Source organism: Sturnira hondurensis, unplaced genomic scaffold (genome assembly GCF_014824575.4).
Source record: "Sturnira hondurensis isolate 20B ecotype Veracruz unplaced genomic scaffold, ASM1482457v3 Scaffold0007406, whole genome shotgun sequence".
Taxonomy (NCBI): Eukaryota; Metazoa; Chordata; class Mammalia; order Chiroptera; family Phyllostomidae; genus Sturnira; species Sturnira hondurensis.
The window spans coordinates 6,218,570-6,241,884 of record NW_028080037.1 but is presented as its reverse complement, the minus strand read 5'-3'; the positions used below and the strand labels follow the sequence as shown (position 1 = coordinate 6,241,884).

Here is a 23,315-nt window from a genome sequence, read left to right as displayed (position 1 = left end):
CATGTGGTCAGTGCTTGCCTTAGGTAAAAGCGTTTTACATCCCCTTTGTACTCAAACTTACTGGAACAAGCATGTACTACTTTTATGAAAAAGGCTTATTTTTATTAAAAACAACAATGCCCAAACATGAAACAAGAAACACAAAAGCAGGAGCAAGTTAAACAGGAAAGGAATAAAGACCTCTAAGCTCCCCACGCTAGGTCAGCAAACCCCTGATACAATATTCAGTATATGAAGAACTCCCTCCTGAGAAGTGGCCTCTCTGTGGGCCTCTGAGGAGGGAAGGTGAGGCAGACAAGGCCAAGGGCACAGGCTCAGGGAGTCTCAGGGGCAGGTGGAGCCACAAACTGGGGTCATGTGACAATGACCCCTTCCCATCTGGGCGCCTTCAGGTCGGCTCTCCCCGTGGTACAGGTGAGACGCTCATGCAGAGAAACCGAAGCTGCAGCTGAATTTCTGGCCATCAAACAGAGGCCCAACTTCCCTACTCCACCCACAGGTACCGAGAAGGGCCAGGTCCCTACTCACCTGGAGGTAGATTGCTGCCTCTTGGTAATTCATCTCCCAATTGTGTCCAGGGGGGCTGGATGGGAAACTCTCACCCTCTGAGCTCAGGCTGGGGTCCCGGGCGTCGTGGATGGCATAGTTGCCTCCATCTGCATCAGGAGAAGAGAGAGATTCACTCACGACCCAGGAGTTAAGGGAATAAAGCCACCGTTCACTAGAAGCAAAGGCTGGGAGGTGCCTCACACACTCAGACCTGTCTACCATTATCGATAAATCGGCGCTCCATTCCGTGTGCTAAGACAGCCAAAACTTGCAAGGCTGGTTAAAAATATTTTTCCTGCTGTTGTTAAGTGAAGAAAGCAAATGCAAAAGAGCGCATACCTCTTTTCTGTAGAAAAGGGAAGAAACAAGAAAACACACAGCTATCCACTTTACCGGAGGAAAAAACACATGGGAAAGCTAAATTAGAACTCAATGAAACTGGCTACCTTCAAGGGAGGTGGGGAGGAGAGTAAAAGTGTCACTCAAAGGAAGTGATCTTTTTGTTTACTTTTGACTTTTGGATGCATGTTAATATTCCACTTAGTGAAAGAATAAAATAATTGGATTTGTTCCTTGGTATAGGGTCATCGGTTGCTGCTGCCTGCCAACACCAACGTCCTTTCCTCTGCGTTTCCCCATCTGCCTTCGGAGAACATTCTTTTGAGCCAGGCTCTGGCTGATTCCACCCTTGGCTCCCAGGCAGGTGACACAGGTGTGCCGAGAGCCAGCCCCTCATCCCCCCCTGGACAGGGCTGGGTTCAGGCATGTGTGCTGACCCAAGTCTGGCCAGCTGCTGCTGGCGGCTGTCACTGCCACCACGCGGGGAAAGCCTGCGTGAGAAGGATGCCAACGGAGAACAAGACAGTAACAGAGGTACCCGGGCTGCAACCCCGGGATCAGGCTCTGCCCGAAATCTACCTCTGAGCATTTCCAAAACCTGAGCCCGTAAAGATCCTTTGATACTTACGCCTGCTTGTCACAATACTTAGTGTCTCCACTGACACATGGTCAGCAATGACACCTAGAAATGACTGTCAGCCCGTTAACTTATTGGGAAGAGGAACATCTACCCTGAGAATTCAGTTCCCCACAAGCCACACTCCTAATAACCCCGGGATAGGAGGATGAAGAACCCTGCTTCAAACCTACTCTATGGCAGGTTTTATTTTATTTCCAAAGACAGCCACTGTATTCCCTTTCGTCCCCCATACCCTTCTGGAACCTCCAGCCTTCCCTACCAAGAGGTGGAGCCTGTGTCCCATGGGGCCCCTTGGCCAATAGAGCGCAGAGGACGTGAGGCTTATGGCTTCTGAGGTCATACAAGTGCTGTCGCCCTTTTCTCCTGGGACCCTTGCCCTGGGAGCCGTGCCGAGGAGAGGCCCACGAGAAGAATCAGGTCCCTTGTCCACAGCCCAATGGAGCCGCCAGCCCACAGCCAGCGCTGACCTGTCCACCAGCTGAACGAGCCATCCCTGGTCAGGGGTCCAGACTGGCGCAGTGGGGTGCGGAAAAGCTGCCCCTGCCAAGCCGTGCCCAGACTGCAAGTTCATGAGCCAAGTACACAAGGCTGTCGTCGTAAGGCACTAGGGTTTCGGGGCGGTGTGTCACATGGCAATCGATAACGTACATATCTGAGTACTTTATACCAATCCACCTATTTATTCCCACAGCAGTCCTGTGAAGAAGGTAATAGTATTCATTGCACTTCAGACGTGAGGAAATGAAAGGCTAAGGACCTCCCTGACGTCGTGCAGCTGGTGAGACTCGGGCTGGGGGGCCAATCCAGTAGCTCCTAAGTGGGAGGCTACATACCTCTCAAGAACTGGAAACCCCAAAGAGGACCAGAAATTAGCAGCAGAAACCACCAAAATGGAGCTACAAGGAGGGCGAAGGACACTGGCTGCCACTTGCACTCAGGAATGCTGGCCCTTCGCTGCCCAAGGACAACATCCCCTGACCGCGATCCCAGGGTCCATCTTTGAAAGAACGAAGCCCTAGGCGCAGACAGGAGGTCAAACCACCTTCCTCGAGCTGCCCGTGCAGGCCAGGGACACAGGAGCCTCAACGTGACCGGGAAGCAGGCGCAGCCATGGGCAGGCAGCTGGATGGTGCCGCCCTCTCTTGTGCCGGAGCCCAGCCTCCGTGACCTTCGCACACCACGGCAGGAGCCGGGTCCGAGACGCAGCAGGCCTAGGTAACACCATCACAGTGTCGGTTCGGGGTGCAGGCGTTCCGTCACTTCCCCAGCACTCACTGCCCCCTCCGCCCTCCCCAGTTCTTTAACTGGTGGCCTTCCTGTCTCCCGTCTCCCAGGGGTCCGCCCAACATTGTCCTCTCACAGGCTGCCTTTGGCACCCCCTGGGAGGTCACATCACCATCGCTCTGTCTCCCTCACATTGCTCTCTGCTTCCTCCTGGGGTTGGACCCCTCACCCGTTTCCCACTGTGCGCTCAATTACCTGTGGACCTGTTCAGTGCCTGTTTCCCGCCCCCCCCCCCCCCCCCCCGGACGTCAGCCCATGCGGGGACTTTTGTCTTATTCACTGAGGTGTCCTAAGAGCCCAGAGTAGTCTCGGACACGAGGTAGCAAGTGCTGACAAACCTCTGGAAGGGAAGCTCTTACACACTCCTGTGGGGATGCTTAAAAATGCCCAGCAGCCGGAGGGCACCGAAGGTGTGACAAGCAGAGCCCAGTAGGCCTGAGGGCATTCAGAAGGGGCTGACTTGGACCTCTTTGCAGTTTCTAAAGATCATTCTTTTAAGGACCTGCTGAAGAGCGACTATTTTGAATAGAAATAATTCAGAGCAGAGCCTCAAACAGAAAAGAAAGGAAAAGTATGACGGGAACTACTGAGGAGAATAGAGAATTCTCCCCTCCGAGGCGGACTTTGTTCAGGGCTCTGACCATTCAACCCTGCACTTGCTCAAAACACAGACCCCAGCTTGCGGACTTGGTACCCAAAGGCAAAGCCTGATAGCTTGTGTGAGGGCTGAAAGGCCCTGGTGACAAGGGAGTCTAGGGCTACTGAGGGGCTTTTCAAGAAAGCCACAGGTGACTTCAAAGAGCCCCCTTCACACGGGGCCTGAGAGTATCTAGGGGTGATGGACAGGGCGCAAATGGAAGGCCGGGAGCTGTGTCCCTCCCTTCCCTTTCATTCGCAGCCTCAAGCAGAGGCAGCAGCCTCATGGCCAAGTTCAGAAGCACTCCGCATGCACCGCCAGCGGTGGGGCTGGGGGCACCGCGTGGGGTCCCCTTTGCTCTGTTTCCCACTTCCTAGGTTGGAGGGGTGGCCAGAGAGGCGATGGGCGTGTGCCAAATCCCAAGCGCTTTATTGCTGTAGTTACAAGGAATGCCCAAGGCTCCGCAGTCCCCTAACGGGAAAGGACAATTGTGGCCTTTAAAGGAGAAGAAGGCAGGGGGCGCAAGGGGGCCCAGCAGAGGTCAGAGGGCCACCTGAGTGTGGCCTGGAGTTCAGGCCGGGTGGAGTCAGGAGCATGAGGCGTCCTGGGGAACTGCTCCCAGGGGCTTCCTCAGAATGAACTCCCTCAACGCTGGAAGTGAGGGCTATGGGACATTCTCCCCGACCCCATTCCCCTGGTCGCCACTGGGCACAAAGTCCCAGGGGATGGTGTGTTCCCACATCCCTGTTGAGACCCAACGGGTCTGCCCCAGGCCGTCTGCCTCGGGAGTCTCAGAGCCCCGTGATAATTAGAAGCTACCTGCCCCGGTGACCTGCTGCCCCGCCCTGGTCCACTCCCACCCACCTGGGCCGAATCTGCACTTCCTGGGAGGCAGGTCCCTAGGCAGGTGATTGGTGCCGGATCCTTTCTGAGTGCCCCCTGCTCCTACGGAGTCCTGGCCACCAAAGTGGTCAGGTGGGCTCTCACCGCAGCCCCCCAGGTCCAGCCCCATCCTGTGTGCTGGGCCGGCCCTCGCAACGGTGACTGTTAGAGACTAAGTAAGAACCGGCACGGGTGACCCAGGATTCAGGCACCGTCCTTACCCGGCGCGGGACACCTTCTCCATGGACAGCTGGAGAGGCAAGATGGAGGCTCGTCGCAAGAGCCCTGCTCCAGGAGACGGCATGGCCTCACCACGGGGCTGTCGGGGAGCTGGCCCTCTGCCGCCTCCTCCAGGAATACGACAGCTGGCCCTCGCCTCAGCATTTCCGCCTCCGCAGCGGGGCTGCACATGGAGGGAGGGAGGGAAAAGGCCCCCAGCGGGCAGGAGGGTGGGGGAAGCCGTCGTCCTGGCCCTCGCAGCAAGCCGGTTTTTCTGCTAGCAGGAGGTTTCAAAGGCCAGAGGAGGCTGACCAGGAACATTCTTGGCAACCAGGAAGATCCCGTTCTGCGCCTCTGGGGAAAGTTCCCCGACGGGAAACATCTTGTTCGGCACTTCTGGTGCCCTGGGCAGAGAGCACTCGTGTGAAACCCAGCCTTTTCCAGGCCCTGAGACCTCAGCCACTAAAGATTTATGCAACCCCTAGCCCTTAACTACCCTCCCGGAACCTGGCAATCGACCCAGGAGGTGAACTAAAATCACTGACAGGAGAAGAAACTAAAAAAACAAACAAACGAAAGAAAACACCCCTGAACTGACAGCCATGAGAATACAAAACAATACCAGAAACTCTGCCTCAAAGTGGGAGAGAAGTTCCCCATCCGGAGGACAGGCAGACAAACCAGGATGACCTGTTTGCACAGATGGCGACGCTGATGTAACAGGGCCCAGACGCTCCCTGCAAAACAGCTGGCTGCTTTGCATGCAGCCTCTGAAACGGCCCTGCAGGGAATCCAAGGGTTCCGTTCGCTGGAGCACAGCGTGCAGCAGCGTCCTGGTGGTGCTGGGTAAATAGAAACAGTTTCCATATGCCGGCCATAAAACTGCACCAGGGAACACAGGGAAAGAACAGGCAGAGGGAGGGCCTCTGCGACCCACCTCCCACCCAGCGAGGGCAGAGTCTGCTGGGCTGGGTAAGCCACCAGGGCCTTCATTTGGGGCCTGGGGCAGGAGGCTGCTTTGGATAAAAGGCCTATGAGCCCCCTCCTCATGGGAGGCAGCTCTGATCAGAAAGAATGCAAGGCAATGATTGCCCCGGGCAAGTTTATACTGAGGACGCAACTCGCTCCCTTTTGTTCTCTCTCTCATGTATACACAACCTCACACATTCTAAACACACGCGAGCACACGCACGCATGCGCGCGCACACACACCACTACACATAGCCCTGCACATCCTCTTCAAGACAAAAGGTAGCCTGTGCACCCAAGTTCACCCCCAGCTGTACCCCTCCCTTCCCCCGGTTCACACTCTGATCCCCAGAGCCTCAGTTTCTTCAACCATTAACTGGGATCGGTGCCAACCGCGCTCTGGGCACAGTGGAAACAAATGCCAATACCCACACAGCACTCGGAGCCCTCCGGAAACCGGTGCCCGCCAGAATGACAACGAGCAATTGCCCCACCGCTCGCCAGTTGTCACTGAGAGCCCCACTCCATGGGAAAAAGCTGGCAGAGGACAGGAAAATAAAGCAGAGTGACACTTAGGGGTTTTCCGGGCACGGCGTCGCCACACTGGCTCTGCAAAGGCCCCCCGGACACAAATCGGGCGGGAGACACTTGGCCGGAAGAAAGCAGAGGGCACATTTCCTTCTGCTCAGGCCTTCTCTTGCCGCTGACTGGTTCCAAGACGGCGTGGGAGGTAGACCCACATTGCCCGCACACATCAGTAAAGGCTGCACACCGGGGCGGAGCCCCGGGCCAATATAACGACCTCCAGAAATGGGAGAACTGGCACGGAGCCTTCCCCGTTGAATCGCTGGCCTCAGGCCCAAAACCCGTCCGTCTTGCCAAAGGCTGAAGCCAGAGGCGGAAAAGGAAAAACGAAGAGCTCACCCAGGCCAGTCCCATGGGTCAAGCGCTGTTCTAGGAGGAGGAGGTTTGGTCTGAAACCGACCGGGATGACGCCTGGCGCCACCTCCAGCTTTGTTTCCGGCCAGCTGACGGGGTTCTATGGGGCCAAATCCAGAGGGACTTCCTGTAGATACAGAAGGCTGGCCGTGGACCGGCCTTGAACTGGCCAGCAAGTTGAGAAGAACTAAAGACAGGAACGGAAAGGCAGGAGGGATTGGGAAAATGGGCTCCCCTTAGTGACCCAAGGTATCATCACTGCCCCAGGTGCCCACTCCCACAGTCATCCCACGGGAACCTCCCACCCTGAGGTTGTAAACATGACCTTGACAGCCGCTCTCTAGTCTTAAGGGAAAAAATGCAGCAATTTGGGAGAGAAAAAGGGGAGGGTGAAGTTTACAAAGGCTGACTTTCCAGATGCGACTAAGCATGGCTTAATTTGAGGAGACATTTATTCAGCACCCCCCTGTATACCAGGCATTGGGCTACATGTCGGATTTTTGAAAAAGTAAAACCATGAGTTTTGTCCTCACGGGGTTCACTACCAGGAGGCGAAAGAAGAAATGGGATCCTGGTGCGTTAAAGTCATTTGTTGGTTACAACAGCCTAGAAAAGCATGTGGCAATAGCTACTCTCATGGGGGCTGGAAGACAGAGGCAGGGAGGGATTCAGGGGTGATGTCTGTGCAGGCTTTTGAAGGATGAGGAGGTGTCACAAGGTGGATGGGGTGGGGCCTTGAACTGGCTAGCAACTGGGGACACCTTCCAGAAATGGGGGGGATCACGCACAGAACACAGAGAAGCAAACAGAAGGCATGTTTGGGAGCCCAGAAGGCTCAGGAATCCTGCATTTCAAAGAGCCAGAGACAAGGCTGATGTCCTGGGAAGGGTAGCAGGAACTACAGCTCCCACTGAGCACTTAATGCGCACCCAACAGAGTTCCAAGGGTCGCAAAAGCCCGATGAACCGCAGACTGTCATCATCCCTAGTTTACAGAGGGGAGAAACTAAGGCCCAGAGAAGCTAAGTGATTCGCTCAAGGTCACGGAGCAAGGACGTGGCCAAGCTGGGGTCCCAGCCCAGGCAGTCTGAGCGCTCATCCCCTTCCCCTCCCCTGCAGGGACAGCGGGTGGCTGTAAGCACGTTAAGGAGACTGGACTTGAACCAGAGGGTTCTAACGGCAGGGCACTTGGACCGCATGCACCAATGGCAAACACACAGCCAGGGGGGCCAGTCTTGGTTGACGTCGTAACCCCATTCCCAAACATCCTGCCTGGGCAGAATCCAAGCTCCTCTTCCTGGGCGGGGGGAGCCATGGTGAGCTCCCGCTTAAAGGGCACTTAACCTGAGGAGCCACTGAGGTAATTTCTAGCATCGAACCCTCCTCACCACCCTTTGTGTAAAGAAAGGGTGGTACACCCTTTCACACCCTCCACCACACCTCTGGCCTACGCAAAGAGGGAACCAGTGGTTTGCCGGTGCCCACAGGCAATTTCGTGGCAAAGCAGGACCTGATTTCTACCGTCTCTCATCTGTGAATTTCAAGGTTTAACTTGCAATTGTACTTCCCGCTCCTGTGCCCCTGGGATTATTGTGAAACAAAGGCTTTCACTCCCACCAGTCACTCATCACGCGGTATTTATTGAGCGCCTATCATGTGCAAAGTGCTTCAGATGCTTTGAAAAAAAAAAAACACTTGTAGAGACTACGCACATCTCAAAGGCCCCACGCTTCACACACACGCACACACTCAGAGGCACGCAAACGCCACTGTTTACCCAGTGAAGACTGCAGCACCTGTGCGAACATCTGTCCGTACTCACTTGGAAGCGTCAGAAATGCTAATTGTGGAACACACGGGGATGGGGCTGGGAGCGGCAGAGGAGCAAACCAAGGCGAAAGGCATTTTTCACTGCACACGGGCACTCCCTGGGCCCCTGCACGGGGTCAGCAAACCGGCAGTGCAGGAGGAACAAGGCTGGCTGGGAGCCGTGCTCTCTGTGCAGCCGCTGCTGTGTCTGCAGATGCTGCCCACTCAGCATGCAGCAGAGGTCCGCTCTAGCCCCTACCTGGGGGCAGCTGGGGGCCTGGCCAGATCCTCGTGAACACTGGCCACGCCCCCCAGCATCTGGATATTCTGCCGCAGCTGGAGGAAGCGCTGCTCAGAAGAGCAGCGACAAGGAGGCACAGGCCCTTGGGGAAGTGACAGTTGGGAGGAAGACCACATCCTGCAGAGAGCTCGGTGGCTGAGGCGTGCCACCCCTCCAGGGACCTGGGCTTGCCCGGCTGCTGCTCCCAGAGGAGCTGACAGGGGCCTGACAGGCTGCGCTCGGCTTCTTCTTCCTTGTCCTCAGTTTCCCTTTCCATCGAGTGGGGTAGGCAGCCCAAAAGAGGCAGCATAAATAAAGAAAAAGACGAGAAACCAAGAAGCCACTCTGAAGAGTGTGCAGAAGATGAAGCTGCTGCCATTGAACTACCTCTGCGGGGCACCCAGATGGTCATCAAGGGAGGTAACGTACCATTCCCCAGTTTGCCTGAAGAAAATGCAAAACGCCAGCTAACGTCCCTTAAGAAGTCAGAGAACTTAATAAAAGGAAGAGGGAGCTCGAGTCCTCAATTCGGAGAGTCCTTAGATTACCTACTCAGGGGCTCAAGAAAAGGCAACTTCACTGCCACGGTGAAAATGAACTTGACTATGCACACTTCACCACGATTAGAATTTCCACTTGCTGAGTTGGTACTATGAAATGTTCCATGCAATTTCCCATTCAGCCATTTAAAAAACCTTTAATTTATTGATTTGAGGAGGGGGGGCCAAGGAGTGAGAGAGAGGGAAAGAGGAGAGGGAGAGAGGGAGAGGGGTGGAGAGAGAAGAAAAGGGGGAAACATCAATTTGTCATTCCACTTATTTATGCATTCATTGGTTGATTCTTATATGTGCCCTGACCTGGAATCAAACCCACAACCTTGGTTTGTACAATGACACTCTGACTGACTGAGCTCCCTGGACAGGGCTCCCATTTAATCTTTACGTCAACCCTGATTGGAAAAATTCTTATTCCCATTTTATAGATCAAGAAACTGAAACTCCAGAAGAATCAGCTCCTCCTTCACAGTTGCACAGCTACCGAGAGGTGATGCCGGAAGTGAAACGCCATCCTTTGCAACAGACAAAGAGACTGAAGAAGTGCTGGGATGCTGTGGGGTATCAGCAGACAGACTCACTCCCCAAACACACGCACACTTCTAACCACCTGAGAATTCCCCCAGGCCACCCCACCTCCGGGTCTGTGAGCCTGACGCACTCTGGGACAGCGTCTGATCCAAACGGAACCAGCACAAAATGAGACGAAAGCAAAAGAGCCAGCATGCCTGAAGGCCGAGGGCGCTTCGGTTCCCTTTAAATCAGAGCCCTGCTGAAGCAACCAGCACGGCTGCAGGGTGCGCAGCAAAAGCTATGATTCCAGACAACAAGGCGGTCCAGCCAAGTGTGAACAGCCGAGCCCGCAAGAAGAGGGGACCCTCGAGAGTCACAGAGAGAAGACATCACGCTTGTCGGCGACCACCCACAAGTGCAAGCCAACGCATCCGGTAGCCTGGAATGGCTCCAAGCCATTAGCCAGCACAGAGCATAGTCACTCTGCCTGAGCTGATTTTCAGCAAGAGCTAAAAGAAAAAAATAAAAACTCAACTTAACAAAAAGGGAGATTAGCGAGATAGGAAGGCAGCCCTCAAATGGCCACCACGTGGTGGTGAGGTGAGCTCAGATGTGACGAAGGTGGGAATCAGCCCCCCAGGACTGAGACAGCAGCTGTGGGCTCCTAGAGGAGGCAGGGACAGGCCCCGGCTGGGGGGCTACTTCCCAGCTGATCACATGCGAGTGAGTCTCCTTGTCACCCCAGATGGTTCCAGGGGCAGGTTTAGCTATGCCTGACAGAGTCACTTGGGACCCTGGGTGTTTTTAAAAACTGGTGACTCACTCCCAGCTATGTTACTTGACGTCTACTTATTAAGTGCGCACGGTATGTGTAGAAAAGACAGGGTCCCTGCCTTTGCAAAATTCACTCTACCAGAAAGGGGCACAGTTGTATAGACTATCAGGACCCCAAACAGGAGCACCTACTCAGGCATTACATCGGTTTGGGTACCTCACCATCCTTTCCTACCCAACCCGGCCACCTCACATGCACATCACAGACGGGCCCTGGCCGGGTGGCTCCGTCGTTCAGAGCATCGTCCTGGTAAATGAAACTTACAGGCTTGATCCCGGGTCAGGACACATACAAGAATTAACCAATGAATGCATATATACGTGAAATAATGAATTGATGTTTCTCTCTCTCCCCTTTCCTCCCTCTCTCTCTCTCTCTCTCTTTCTCTCTCTCTCTCTGTCTCAAGTCAATCGATACATTTTTAAAAATCCACAAACATTAAACACTGATGGGAGGGAACGTGGTCTGCAAAGCCCACCTCAACACTGGGTGAGCCGAGGGCTATTAATCATACGGTGAAAGGAAGCTTTGCCCAACGCAGTTCTCCTGCCCGCATTTTAAATGTTCTTCTTCCCCAAAAGTCCATCTGCTCAGAACCTTTGGGAATCCATCATGGCAGAAAGCAAATGCTGACTGCATACAGAAGGCATCCATCAGACCTCCCACGTGTAGGTGCTGGGGGCGGGCGGGCTCTGCCCGCGGAGACCAGGGACTGGGGAGCGAAACTGTGCACTTAGGGAAGGACGGGGCGTGGCAATAGAGCCACCACCCAACCAACCAGTTAGGAGGGTTGGGGAGACTCAGGGAAAGGAGGACAAAGGTCTTCAACTGAAGTGGGGACAGATAAGAAGCCAGAGACGAGCAGCCCCCAGGAGGTTTGGGAGTGAAAGTGGTTTAACTGAGAAAATGAATGACATTTTGCGATTATCGAACACATGAGATTATAGGAACAGCCCCCTGTTTGAAGACGTCTGATGACTGGTTCTGACTGTTGGGGCGCACTAAGAAGAATGGAGGGCAGTCCGCCAAGAGTGTAACTGGGGCGCAGTGTCTCGTGGCCTGGAAAAGTCTGTGGCCACTGCCAGGTGTCTGGGGCCAGGCAGGGAAGGTGGGTCAGGGCACCTGGTCTTCAAGGGCTCCGTCTGTCACTCGATCCAAGAGCTTGGCCTGACTCTCACCAGGCGAGCAGGTCTAAGTTTATGGTTTCCTTATCTATATGCAGAGGTTAACGACCCGTTCAAGACCACTAGAGCCTGGGCGGAGAAGTGTTCCCTGCTCGAGAGGCCTGAGAACAGAGGTGGTAGCGCTCTGTGATTAGGGGGCGCCACACACCTGCCCGGGTGCCCACCTGGTATGCGGCAGACCACCCACATGGCTGAATGAAGCGGCCCCACGGTCCACCTGTGCCGTTCATTCCCTTCCCACGCCTCCAATTGCACATCTGAAAAATGGGGATAAATCCCACTACTTCATAAGGCTGTGAGGAAGAGCCGCCTAGATACACGTATCGGGACGCATCCTTTCCGGCTGCAGTTGGTGGCTTGCTGCCTCCTGTAAGCGAGGCCCGAGACTGGCTCTGAGGAAAACGAGTACTACTTCAAGGTGGCTGAAAGGACGCCCTGACTTGTAGCTACTTGGGTTCACTGCCGGGCCAGGGAGCAGGGGTGGAACCGAGAGCGCTCTCCTGGGAGACATTTGTGAGGACGGGGATTGCCACGCTCCAGCCAGAGACAGGCTGGAGCCACCCAACCTTCACCTCGGATATTCCCCGAACACAGCTGAGCCTTCCACGGAAGACAAACCCCCAAAGCATGCCTCAAAGACCAAACACACACACTGCTGTGGTATCACGCTATTCCTTGCTTCTCTGGCTACAATACACTGAGAAAGAGATCCGAAAATTTTTTTAATTTGGTATCCAAATACCCTCCAAGATCCGGACCCACTCTCTTCTCCCCACCCTCCAATCCAAGCACCACCCACTCCAATGCTCCAATGCTCTGTTTCCCCGCTCTTGGCTTTGGGGTGGGCTTTCATTGCCCGTTCGTCATCTCTTTAAAGACACAGGACACTCAAGTACAATCTGAAGACTTTCCCCAACACGTCTCCTGCCCTGAGTCCCGCCTCCCCTGCCCGTCCTTGCCTGTCCCCCTCTAGCTCCTTCCACAAGTACAATCTACACCACAAATGCAGCATGTCACACACTCGCTTGTCTCACTGCCCGCCAGACTGTGAAGCCGTGCAGACCATGTTGGCTCCATGTCTTACAACCTCCCCGGCAGCTGTTCTAAGTTCACAAGAAATAGGTGCCAGGCAGTGGAAATGCTGTTCGTTTTCCAGCTGACAAGCAGGCAACAATTAAAAGAAGAATTAGAAGATAGGGACTAATGATTAAACTATTATTTTTTTTAATTTTATTTATTTATTTTAGAGAGATGGGGAAGGGAGAGAGAAAGCGAGGGAGTGAAACATCCATGTGTGGTTGCCTCTAGCACACCCGGTACTGGGATTATGGCCTGCAACCCAGGCATGTGTCCGGACTGGGAATCAAACCAGCAATGCTTTGGTTCGCAGACCTGTGCTCAATCCACTGAGCTATACCAGGCAGGGCCGTAAACTATTATTTTTTTTTTAAAACTCCTAACGACTCCCCCAAAATATTAAAAATAAATAAATAAATAACAAAAAATAAGCTCCTAACAACTGCTTGAGTCTTTATTACACATCTCAAAGTCAAAACTTAGGGAAAAAATCCCAACCAGCTTGGACCCCTGGCTGAGAACAGACGGTGGTCAAGTTGGATGGAATACAGGTCGGACGAAAGAATGGGGGAACGGCCCTGCAGCAGAGCGAGAATCCCGAGGACCACAACAGAGGAGGCAAAGAACAAACAGAAAAGGAAGGTAAGTGCGTCTGTGGGAGAAGCGCCCTCCTGTTCTGTTCTCTCACCCTCACCTGCCCGGCTCGACTTCAACCCTCTAGGTCCGGCCCCAGGTCCACAAGTGGATGCGAGCTGGTCTTTCTCCAGGTACAGGACCTGGAGACAGAGCGGGCATCCCCTCAGCCAGTTCCGCCTGCCACTGAACACCGCTACCCAGAGGTGACGAGTGTCTCCCAGGCCGTGGAGGGTTCATCGGTGGTTTTATACCGTTTTCTTACTCTGAAGTAGTTTCCGCGAGCAGAAAACTAAGGCTGACCGGCAGGTTCTATATCAAGAGCACGAAGGGGCAGCCCCCTGACCAGATTGGACTCACTGACTGTGTTTAACGAATATGATGAATTAGCTGCCAGTGTCTAGAACTCAGAAAACTCCTGATTAAAACTGCAGAATTCGACTTCTCTTGAAACATTAGAAAACATGGTAACAATCAGCCGTGTGGTAACGATCCCACATGGTCCCATTTGCTTTTGGGGCGGGGGAAGCCAAGTCGCCTTAAAATTCTGCTTCTGCCAATGAGCCTTCCTTCCTAGCGTGCGGCACCCCGGTTAAGAGCCTGAGTATTGGAGCCAGAAGACACGGGTTCGATGCGGCTGCAGGCACTTCCTGGCTGCAGGAGCGTGGGTAAGCTCCAGCCTCAGAGCCTCAGTTTCCTCTTAATCTGGTGAGGATAATGAACACACCGAGCACGCAGACCTGAAGAGAGGACCCAGTGAGAGAGCCGGCACAGGAAAAGTGCCTTGGACACTGCCTGGCACGTGGTAAGAGCTCAACACCTGTGAGCCATTATTTTCCTTGCAGATGACCTTCCTCGGCTCAGACCGGAGGGAGAGAGTCGGCAAATGTCCAAAGCAGGGAATTCACCCAGCAAAGGGCTGAGAATGGGGAGCTGCCCTGTGGGCTCCCCGAGCACCAAGGTGGGATGGGAGCAGTCCTGGCCCCTTGGCCTTCCCTCTGAAGAGCAAGGGCTTCCTTCCTGGGCCACTGAGTGCTAACGTGAGGCAGCCCCGGGGGAGGACGCTGCGGCCAGAAGCCACCAGAGGCACCCTGCTGGGTGCCATCAGAACCTTCCCACGCTCCCCACCCCAGCTCGGAGGCTGAGAAGTCGAGGGCTCTGGCTTTCCGGCTCATGAAGCACTCCCAGAGCAAATGTGAGCTTAGACCCCCCTAAGGCGATGGGGAAAGAGCGGTGCAGCAGGCGCCCCCGCCAGCACCCAGCTGCCGCTGCTGCCGTTCTGACACGGCAGCTATCTGCATGTGGCGGGCAGAGATGGCATTTCATGGCAGGGGGCCCCGAGGCAACAGACAGGATCCCCCGTGAAGACACAGAGGGCCGAGGAAGTGAAAGGCTTCGAGTTTCGGTTATGAGGCTGGGACCCAGCATGCCGGATGCTTGCTCATTTTAATTGGTGCCTCCACCGGCCTGGTGACACCCGGCATTCTGCCGTGGCGAGGCCCTAAGAAAACCAGGGGAGTGACTCAGGCGGAGCCAAATGCCCACGCTCCCTGGGAGGCTGTGAAAAGTCTAATTGCTGTTTGGGTCTCCAGCTGCCACGCTGTCTCCACTTCCTGGCTTGGTGGGGGCCGCCTGCTGGGCCAGGAGTGAGGCAAAGAGGGCTCGGATCTTGGCCTGGGCTCAGGACCCCTGCTCATGCGCCATGATACTGCAAACAAGCCCAGTCTCTGGCCATGATAAAAACACGTATGACTGGTCAGGCACTCACCTGGGCATCACCCACATGGGCTCACTAAATGCCCCCAACAGCCCTCCTGGGAGATGTTCTCCGACCCAAGTATACAGACAAGGAGGTTGAGGCTTGGAGAAGCTAAGCCCCATACTTAGCTGGAATGGGAGGCCCAGTCCTTGACTCCAAAGCCCACAGGCCTGACCACGCCACCTCACAGGATATCACAAATCACAAAAGCTTTGCAAGTCTCTCTGGCTTAACTCGCAGGCAAGTATACCAGGGACCCTGGGTCAGGGAAAGAACTTCGGATTTATGCAATGGAGCCCACCGGGGGGTTGAGCATCCTGGGATGTATACCCCACTGTTCTTTCCAGCTCACCTTGGTTGCATCTGCCCTGAGGCCAAGTCTGCTGGCCCCCCTCAACTGAGCCTGGTGCCAATGGGCTCTGGCTGCATGAACTCTCTGGAAAGGGAGCCAGAGCACCACGTGTTGACCCCCCCGCAAAGGGACAGTGACCTTCCACATTGCTAGATACCACACGGGGTTGGCAGGGAACTGCCAATGGCACAGCAGACATCAGCAGAAGGAGGGAGAGGTCCTCTTCTGCTCCATCACCTTACGCCTTAGCCGGGTGTGGCTTGTCACCTGCCAACCATAAACTACCAGCAGCGGTCAGTGTAGCCCATGAGACTAAGCACCCTGCTCAAGCCTCCGCCACCTCCCTGGCCCCCAACCCCCTTTTCACCCAGAGAGGGCACACCACCCAGGCCCATCCTCGGCAGCTGTTGCAATGAAAGGCAATGAGAAAGTAAAAGCTAATTGTGCCCCGTATTCCCTTGACAAACCCCTTGTACTGCCCACGACGTGCAGACTGTGTCTACTGGCGGTCTAGACCACGGCCTGATGTCCAGCGCTCGGGCCGTCTCTAAACTGCATTGTCAAAAGGCCAGCCCCGCTGACCTGTGTTCAAGGTTACTCCTCATTGCAGGCTTTAAATACCTCTGCTCAGACCTGCCTCCTTTATCAACCTGACATTTTCTGCCTACGAGTCACTCATTAGCATTCCGGCAGCCACCCTTATAGCCCAGAGATGCCTGAGTCTTGGAAAATATCCATCCTTGCCCACATAAGGAAAAAAATTCCCAAACCCTCCAGTCCCGTGCAGGGATAATGCCCCATCATACGTCATCCCTAGATAAAATCAAGGGTCATTGGTAGGGCAGCCAGATTCCCGGGTACCTGCATCTGAGCAAAGGGCTGGAGAGCTATGGGCTGGATCACATGTTCCTACCATTCTTTTGTTGAAGCCCTAACCCCCGGGACCGCAGAATACGGCTGTATTTGGACAGAGGGCCTTTATAGAGGTAACCAAGGTGAAATGAGGTCACATAGGTGGGCCCTGATCCAATCTGACTGGTGTCCCTATAAGAAAAGCTTAAGACACAGGCATACAGACCAAGGGATGAACATGTCAGGAAGCAATGAGAAGGTGGCCATCTGCAAGCCCAGGAGAGAGGTCTCAGAAGAAACCGTACCTGCTGACCCCTGAGATCTTAGACTTCCAGCCTCCAGAACTGGGAGAGAACAACGTTCTGTTGTTCAAACCCTGAGTTTGTGCCGTTTTGTCATGGCGGCCCAGGCTAAGACAAGGAACACGTCGGTCGGTACAGAGCCAGAGGAAAAGGCACTGGCAACAGCCACTGGGTCCAGGCACAGGCCAGGCTGGATCAAGGCGCACGCCCTCAGAAAGCTGGCGTGGCTGCCAGTGCCTCCTGCCCAGGGAGCGCCCACTCCGCGGCCGAAGACTTACGCCTGCATTCCACGACCTCACGAGTTACATCAGCCACAGAGGGCAGCTTCTAGGACAATCAGCTCCACTGGGAGAAATGAGACTCAAACCACTGGTTTGGAGACGAGGCCGGGGGGATGCTGCCCACCTCTGACTAGGACCTTCAGATAAACAGCTACTCCCACCAGCTACAAGGCTCCAGAAACCCAACTAGGTTTATTTTAACCACGACCTACTGAATGCATCATTGAGCTGGGTGATAACCACGATGAATGGAACTCGGGCCTAGTAGGTGATCAGATGGCTACATAAGGAAGTTACTTGTAATAAGTAACTTAACTTAATAAGTTACTTGTAATGATGGAAGCCTACACGAGATGCCAAAGCAGAAAACGGCGGTCATTAGCCCTGTCACTGGGGGAAGGGTCAGAGAGGTGGGATCGCCAGCAGGACTTTCAAGACAGAAACGAAGCTCATGAGCAAACAAGAGGCTGGGACAGGCATCCCCCCACCCCCCCGAGTCACCAGCCAGGCAAACGGTAAGAAAGCACGGGGGACTCACAGAACTAGAAGCAGTGTGACACTGTGGGCTGAGGCAGGAAACGAGACAGGTCAGGTTAGAAGGGCTGGGACACACAAGGCCTCGTAAGGAGCTGGGTGGTCATCCAGGAGGGACAGGAGGCCCCTGGGAGCTTCAAGCTGGGGAAATCACCAGGCTGGATTTGCGTTTGAGACGGAATGCTCGGACGACAAGGAAGGGGTAGAAGGTCAATGCCAAAATCCAAGCATGAAATAACAAAGGCCTGTACGAAGGAGCAGCAGGCCTCCTCTGAATCCCTCCCTTCCTCAAACAGGCCCTGCCGTTTCCCCAGCCTGGCCTGGTGTACTCCACCCGCTCATTCTTAGAGGTTTTAGCAAATGTCCCAGTAAGAGAGTGAGCGGAAACTGAGGTACTGACACACTGTGTGGCATTATATTTTGTTTTGTTTTTAAAGTTTTTATTTATTTATTTTTAGAGAGAGGGGATGAGAGGGAGAGAAATATCAATATGTGAGAGAAACAGCAATTGGTTGCCTCTCTCACGCCCCCCTGACCAGGGACTGGCCCGCAACCCAGGCATGTGCCCTGACCAGGAATCAAACAGGCAACCTTTCGCTCCGTGGGACAACACTCAACCCGCTGAGACATGCCAGTCAGGGCTATCTTGTTTTTCTCAAGAAACAAACCGAAATCAGCCAACGACTTTGCCAAGATAAGGAGGGCCCCCCTGGCGGCCTATCCAGGGTTAGCTTTATTGTCTTTTTGGAACATTTCCTACTCATTGAGCTCCGCTTAAAACCTAATCTTGACACAGAATCAGGCTGCTCTGCCCACTTTGATCCCACAGGAGAGGTGGACACCCTGCCATCAGCTCTGACACTTTGGAAGGACGTAAAAGTGGCATGCGGAAAAAGAAAAATGTAGCCCTGGCTGGTGTAGCTCAGTGGATTGAGCACAGGCCTGCGAACCAGAGGATCGCAGTTCGATTCCCAGTCAGGGCACATGCCTGGGTTGCAGGTCGGTTCCTTGCAGGCCAACTACCAGCAGGGGATGCACGAAAGGCAACCATACATTGATGTTTCTCTTCCTCTCTCCTTCCCCTCTAAAGATAAATAAATAAATAAATTCTAAAAAGAAAAAAAAAAGAAAAATGTAGAACACACCACAAATGGTCAGGATTCCAATTTAGAGTCTTGAGCCTCTTTCCAGAATGATCCACACCCTTAGCATATCAACCACCCTCCCATGCAGTCCATTCCCTTGTTGGCCATTGACAGAACGCCCCCCTCACTAGGGAGGTCCTCCTCTGAAGCTGAGACGGCGTCACATGCATTACACCCCCTTTCCCAGGCCCCTGACACCGTGATGTGAGAGGGAAGATCAGAGAAGGCTTGCTGCTTACTAGTGTGACCTTAGACAAGTTACTTAACCTGTCTGAGGCTAAGATAAATGCAGATAACAATAACTATCTTGAGATTATAGAATGAGAAAATATACGTAAATGCTAAAGGCCGGTGCTCACATTACTAGCGGGGTATAAAGGAAAAAAGAGATGGAGGAAAAGAAGCAGGAGGAGCAGGAGAAAACAAAAGAGGAGAAGAGTGGGGAGGGAACCTGGGTTCAAATCTCTGCTCTACCACTTGCTGGCTGTGTGCCATCAGGCAAGTCACCTACCCTCTCTGACTCATTGCTTCCTCCTCTATAAAGCAGGGATAATACTGCCTACCTAGCAAAAGGACCTTAGGGTAACAGATGAAAAAGAGCCTAACACTACGCCTGCAAGCTCTAGGGCATTTAAGACGTATGCCTGAAATCAGCCCTGGCTGGCGTTCTAGCCTTCCCCGACCAGCCAGCTCTGCTGCTCTAGGTGGCGTGAACAGGCCAAAGCAAGGAGGCCCTTGTACAGGGAGCCAGGCCTCCCATCTAGGGGAACACCGCTCTCCTCACCCCTTCCAGGGGGAGCCTGCTGAGCTCCCTGCGAGCCCACTGTATTCCCTTTGGACAAGGAGATGGGAGGGCCTGGCTCGCCTTTCCCTGGACCTGAGTATCTTCCCTTGTGAACTGGAGGAGAGCAATGCCCTGCTGTTCCGGCTCAGGCACACAGCTGGCGGGTGAAACACCTACTTGCTAAGGGACCCTAGAGCGCTAGTCCCTGACATCTTCGGACCCTCTGTAAAAGGCAAGTTATTTTAAGCTTCTCCTGGACCCAAGGCCTGAGCCAATGATGCAGATGGCTTTGGAACAAGCACCAGAAAGGTTTTTAAGGCCTTTCATTCTGCCAGAAACACACTTAAACTTTAAAAAATTTAAAGCTCACTGCCTCTCCTGGGTTCACTTTGTGCTAGGCTATGGTTTAGAGGAAGACAAAGCAAAACCCCAAACCCTCAAATCAATGGATCATGACAAGTGTTTGCCCCTGCCACCCCGCACAGGGCAACGCAGGGATGGAGCCCTGGCGGGGGGGCAGCAGCCCTGCCTTCCTGCCAACAGCTTCTGGTCAGAACAGACGGAGGCCGGTGGTGAAAGCTATTTCTTTTTTTAACCTGGAATGAGGCAGGGAGGCTCGCCAAGGAGCAGGGATGATGGAGGCCTCCCCCTCCCAACACCCAGGGGCAAAGCCAGGGTGCCTCAGGTGCAAGGGGGGCAGGGCAAGGCGCTGAGGGAGGCAAGTGTCACCGGAAGGGGCAGGATTGGGGGTGCAGGATTAGGACCCTAGAGTTTCCCCGAAGTTTGTGTCAGATCCTGGGGGTCAAACACAGAGTCGGACATTTGGGTACACATATCTACTCTCAGACCACTAAGGCCACTACTCACCCCTTGAAGTTGTCCCCCCAACCCCCAGCCCCAGCTCACCCCACCGTCTTACTTCTGCTGGGCAGCTCCTCTTGGTCCAGGCCATTGGAAGGAGCCAGTGGGCCACTGCCACTCTCGTCCAAGGTCAAGATGAGGGGAACGTCGTCATCTAAATTCATGGCCATGCTCGTCTCTCCTGTGGCCCTCAGGATGTAATGTTCAGGGCTGTAAATAGTCTCTGCTTTAAGCTCCCTTTCAAAGCCACTGGCCCAGAGGTGCTTCTCAGAAACTCCTCCATTTGAGGCATCTTCTAGGGTTTGGGGATAAATAGAAAAAAGACCATTATTAAAATACAACCACTACTGATGAAAATCTTCTGCAGTTAGGTAGTGGTGATGGTTGCTTAATCTTGCGGGCACACTAAAATCCAGGGAAATGTACCCCTTTAAACTGGTGGAGTATGGCAGTATATAATACCATGAAAAGTGAGGGAAAAACTCTGCAAGAACCAATACTGAAGTTAATGGTAATTATGTCTAGAGACTGAGATTACGACTAATATGTTCCATCTCCACCCCTCTTTTGCACCTGTTTGTGTGAGTTTTATAAAGATTTAAAAAACTTTAAAAAATACAACTATTAAAACAATAGTAACTAATACTCAACGAGTGCCTACTATGTACCAGGGACTCTTCTTGCAGTTTTTCAGTAAAGCTGACTGAAACTTCATAAGAGGTAGGACTGGTATGCCCCGTCACAGAGGGGGAGAGTTGAAACTCAGAGAGGTTAGGTAACTTGCCCATGAACCCCCAGCTAGAAAGCCAAGCTTTGAACTGCGCAATCTGACTCCAGCCCCAGGCTCCTGGCCACTAGGCTACAATTCCCCCAAGTGCAAGGCCCAGGATTTAGGCAACACTCAGCTCCCACGACCTGTAAAGACTTAAGAGTATGACAGGTCATCAACACTGGCCCATAGTATCCTCTGATCTCCAGTCACCCAGCAAAAAGGCCGCATCCTGAGTCCCCGATTTAAAACACTCAGCGCGAGCCTGTTACAAGTTCCTATTTATACACATTCCCATTTCCGCTGGGGAGGACCAAGAGAAAAGCCACCACTCAGCAGATCTGATGGCAGACCTTTGAACTCGAAAACAGCAGCAGGTTCCTTCCTCAAGCAGAGGCTTTCTGGGCGCAATCAACTTTGCCTACAAACTGACTCACTGAACGGCCACCCCGCAATTTACTTGCTTCACGAATCCTCAGAATAATCCCAAGCAAGTCCCTGGGCGTCAGTGTCTTCTTGAAACAAGGCAGTTACAAGTGAGAACCGGTCTGCTTGCTGCTAAGCCTGTAGCTCTCTGCCCAGCAAACTTCCTGCAAGATTTTTTTTTATGTTTCCTCCAGATCCGGGGATTGCTTTTGCTTTTAAATCTCAATACCAGGGAGACAGAAGAGGAAATCCCAAATGAGACATTACCATTTCGTTGTCTTAAGAATGAGGTTTTATTTACTTTGTTTGTTTAGTTTTGGGGGGGGTTTTTGGGTTGAACTTTTTACCACAGAGATTTCCAAACATACTCAAAAGTAGAGAGAATATGCAAATGAACTTCCTTGTAACTTTCACTCAGTTTTGACAATTAAAAAATATTTTGCCATTCTCTCTGGTATTCATTCTGAAGGCGGGAGAATCTACTCACCCCCCCCCAACTTGTCAAGCAGTGTCCTAATATTATCATTATAATCATAATGGCTAGTGGGATTTATTTTAACTGTTTAATATATGACTATGTCCCTACATGCATTGTCTTAGCTCCCGGCTCTCAGCTGGGGGTATCTTGCCGGCTTCCCAGGGGACACAAACGTTCGGACATTTTCAATTGTAACAATTCCCCAGAGGTGAGGGGGGTGCTAGGAGATAGAGGCCCAGTTTGCTGCTAAACACCCCACAAGGCACAGGGGAGAGGCGCCACAGCAAAGAGAGAAGTGGCTCAAAATATTACTAGTGTTGCTGTTGAGAAACACCCACTTCGCAGATGAGGAAACTGAGGCCTGGAGGCCTTAGCTTTGCCTGCCTCTTGGAAGCACACCGCCGGGATGTGGTGGAGCCCTGGTTTCAACCCAGGCATTCTGAATTCAGAAATGCCCGATCTCTGGCCTCCAGCTCACCCCTAACCCTACACCCGCTCCCAGAACCAGTTCTGCAGCCTGAATTCATTCTAGCCCATCCTTCTACAGCGGGAACAGTGAGGTCCGGAGAGGGAAGGGACCCGCCGAAGGGCACACAGTGCAGGACTCGGGGGTCCTAGCCCAGCGCTCCTTGAGTGGGGCTGTGCTTCTCGCTCCAGGGGGCGCACAGAAGGGAAAGGTCACCTCTAGGGACAGGTCCCAGGAGAGGGCCAGCCGCCGTCATGCCCAGTCTGCTCCAGCAGCCTGACCGGCGAGAGTGGAGTCGCCTGAGGGCGCCAAGGCGAAGAGCAAGTGAGGAAGGAGGGGAGGGAAGAGGAGTGTGGGCTCTAGTTCCACGTGCACCCAACTCGGGTCTGGGCCCCCGAGAGGGGTCGCCCTGGAGGGCCGAGGACGAGGAAAGAGGGTGCAAAGTCCCGGCCTGGACTGCAGGGAGAGAAGCGCGCGGTGACTTCCCTGCAGCCCCTCTGCGCCCGCCCTGCCCTCGCTGCCCACTGCCCACACTCCGGTAGCTAGCAGCAACCTCGTACTCTTACTCCACGCCCTCTGACCCCTAACCCCTGCTCTCTCCTCAGGCCATCCCTTGCACCCCTGAAATTCTTACACGCGCCCCAGCACCCCGGACCGCGCACTGGGCTCGGCGCCGTGCAGCCCAGCTTGCCGGTGGCGCCGCCGTGGAGACCCCGAGCCTGGAGCTGTTGCAGCCACCACCGCTGCCGCCGCTGCCGCCACTTCAGCCGCTGCCACCACGGCAGCTGCGCCAGCTCTCTCATCCACCGCCTACCTTCCCCTCACCCCTCTGGCCCCGCCCCATTCCCCCTTAGCTGAGGCCTATTCGCTCGTTAGGCTGCCATGATGAGTTGTGATTGGCCCAAACTCAAGTCCTTCCACAGTCCTCGCCCGCTGCCGGTGCAGGACTCCCAGCCCGCCTCCT

The 23,315-nt window shown here is 53.9% G+C and overlaps 1 protein-coding gene across 3 annotated transcripts in view; it reads right to left on the bottom strand.

Annotated features, from left to right (window-relative positions):
- Positions 1 to 23,166, bottom strand: part of TPCN1 (two pore segment channel 1) — a 50,380-nt gene extending 27,214 nt beyond the window's left edge. Inside the window, exons 1-3 of one of the 3 annotated variants that reach the window (XM_037052146.1) lie at positions 22,986 to 23,166; positions 20,271 to 20,504; positions 529 to 656 (exon numbers count right to left, since the gene is read on the bottom strand). In XM_037052146.1, coding sequence (XP_036908041.1) covers positions 529 to 656; positions 20,271 to 20,504; positions 22,986 to 23,154 — 531 coding nt within the window. In that variant the 5' untranslated portion in view covers positions 23,155 to 23,166. Of the gene's footprint in view, positions 1 to 528; positions 657 to 4,552; positions 4,931 to 20,270; positions 20,508 to 22,985 lie in introns of those variants that run through there. The other 2 variants (XM_037052148.1, XM_037052147.1) reach the window with 2 other exon arrangements.
- Positions 23,167 to 23,315: the final 149 nt, after the last annotated feature.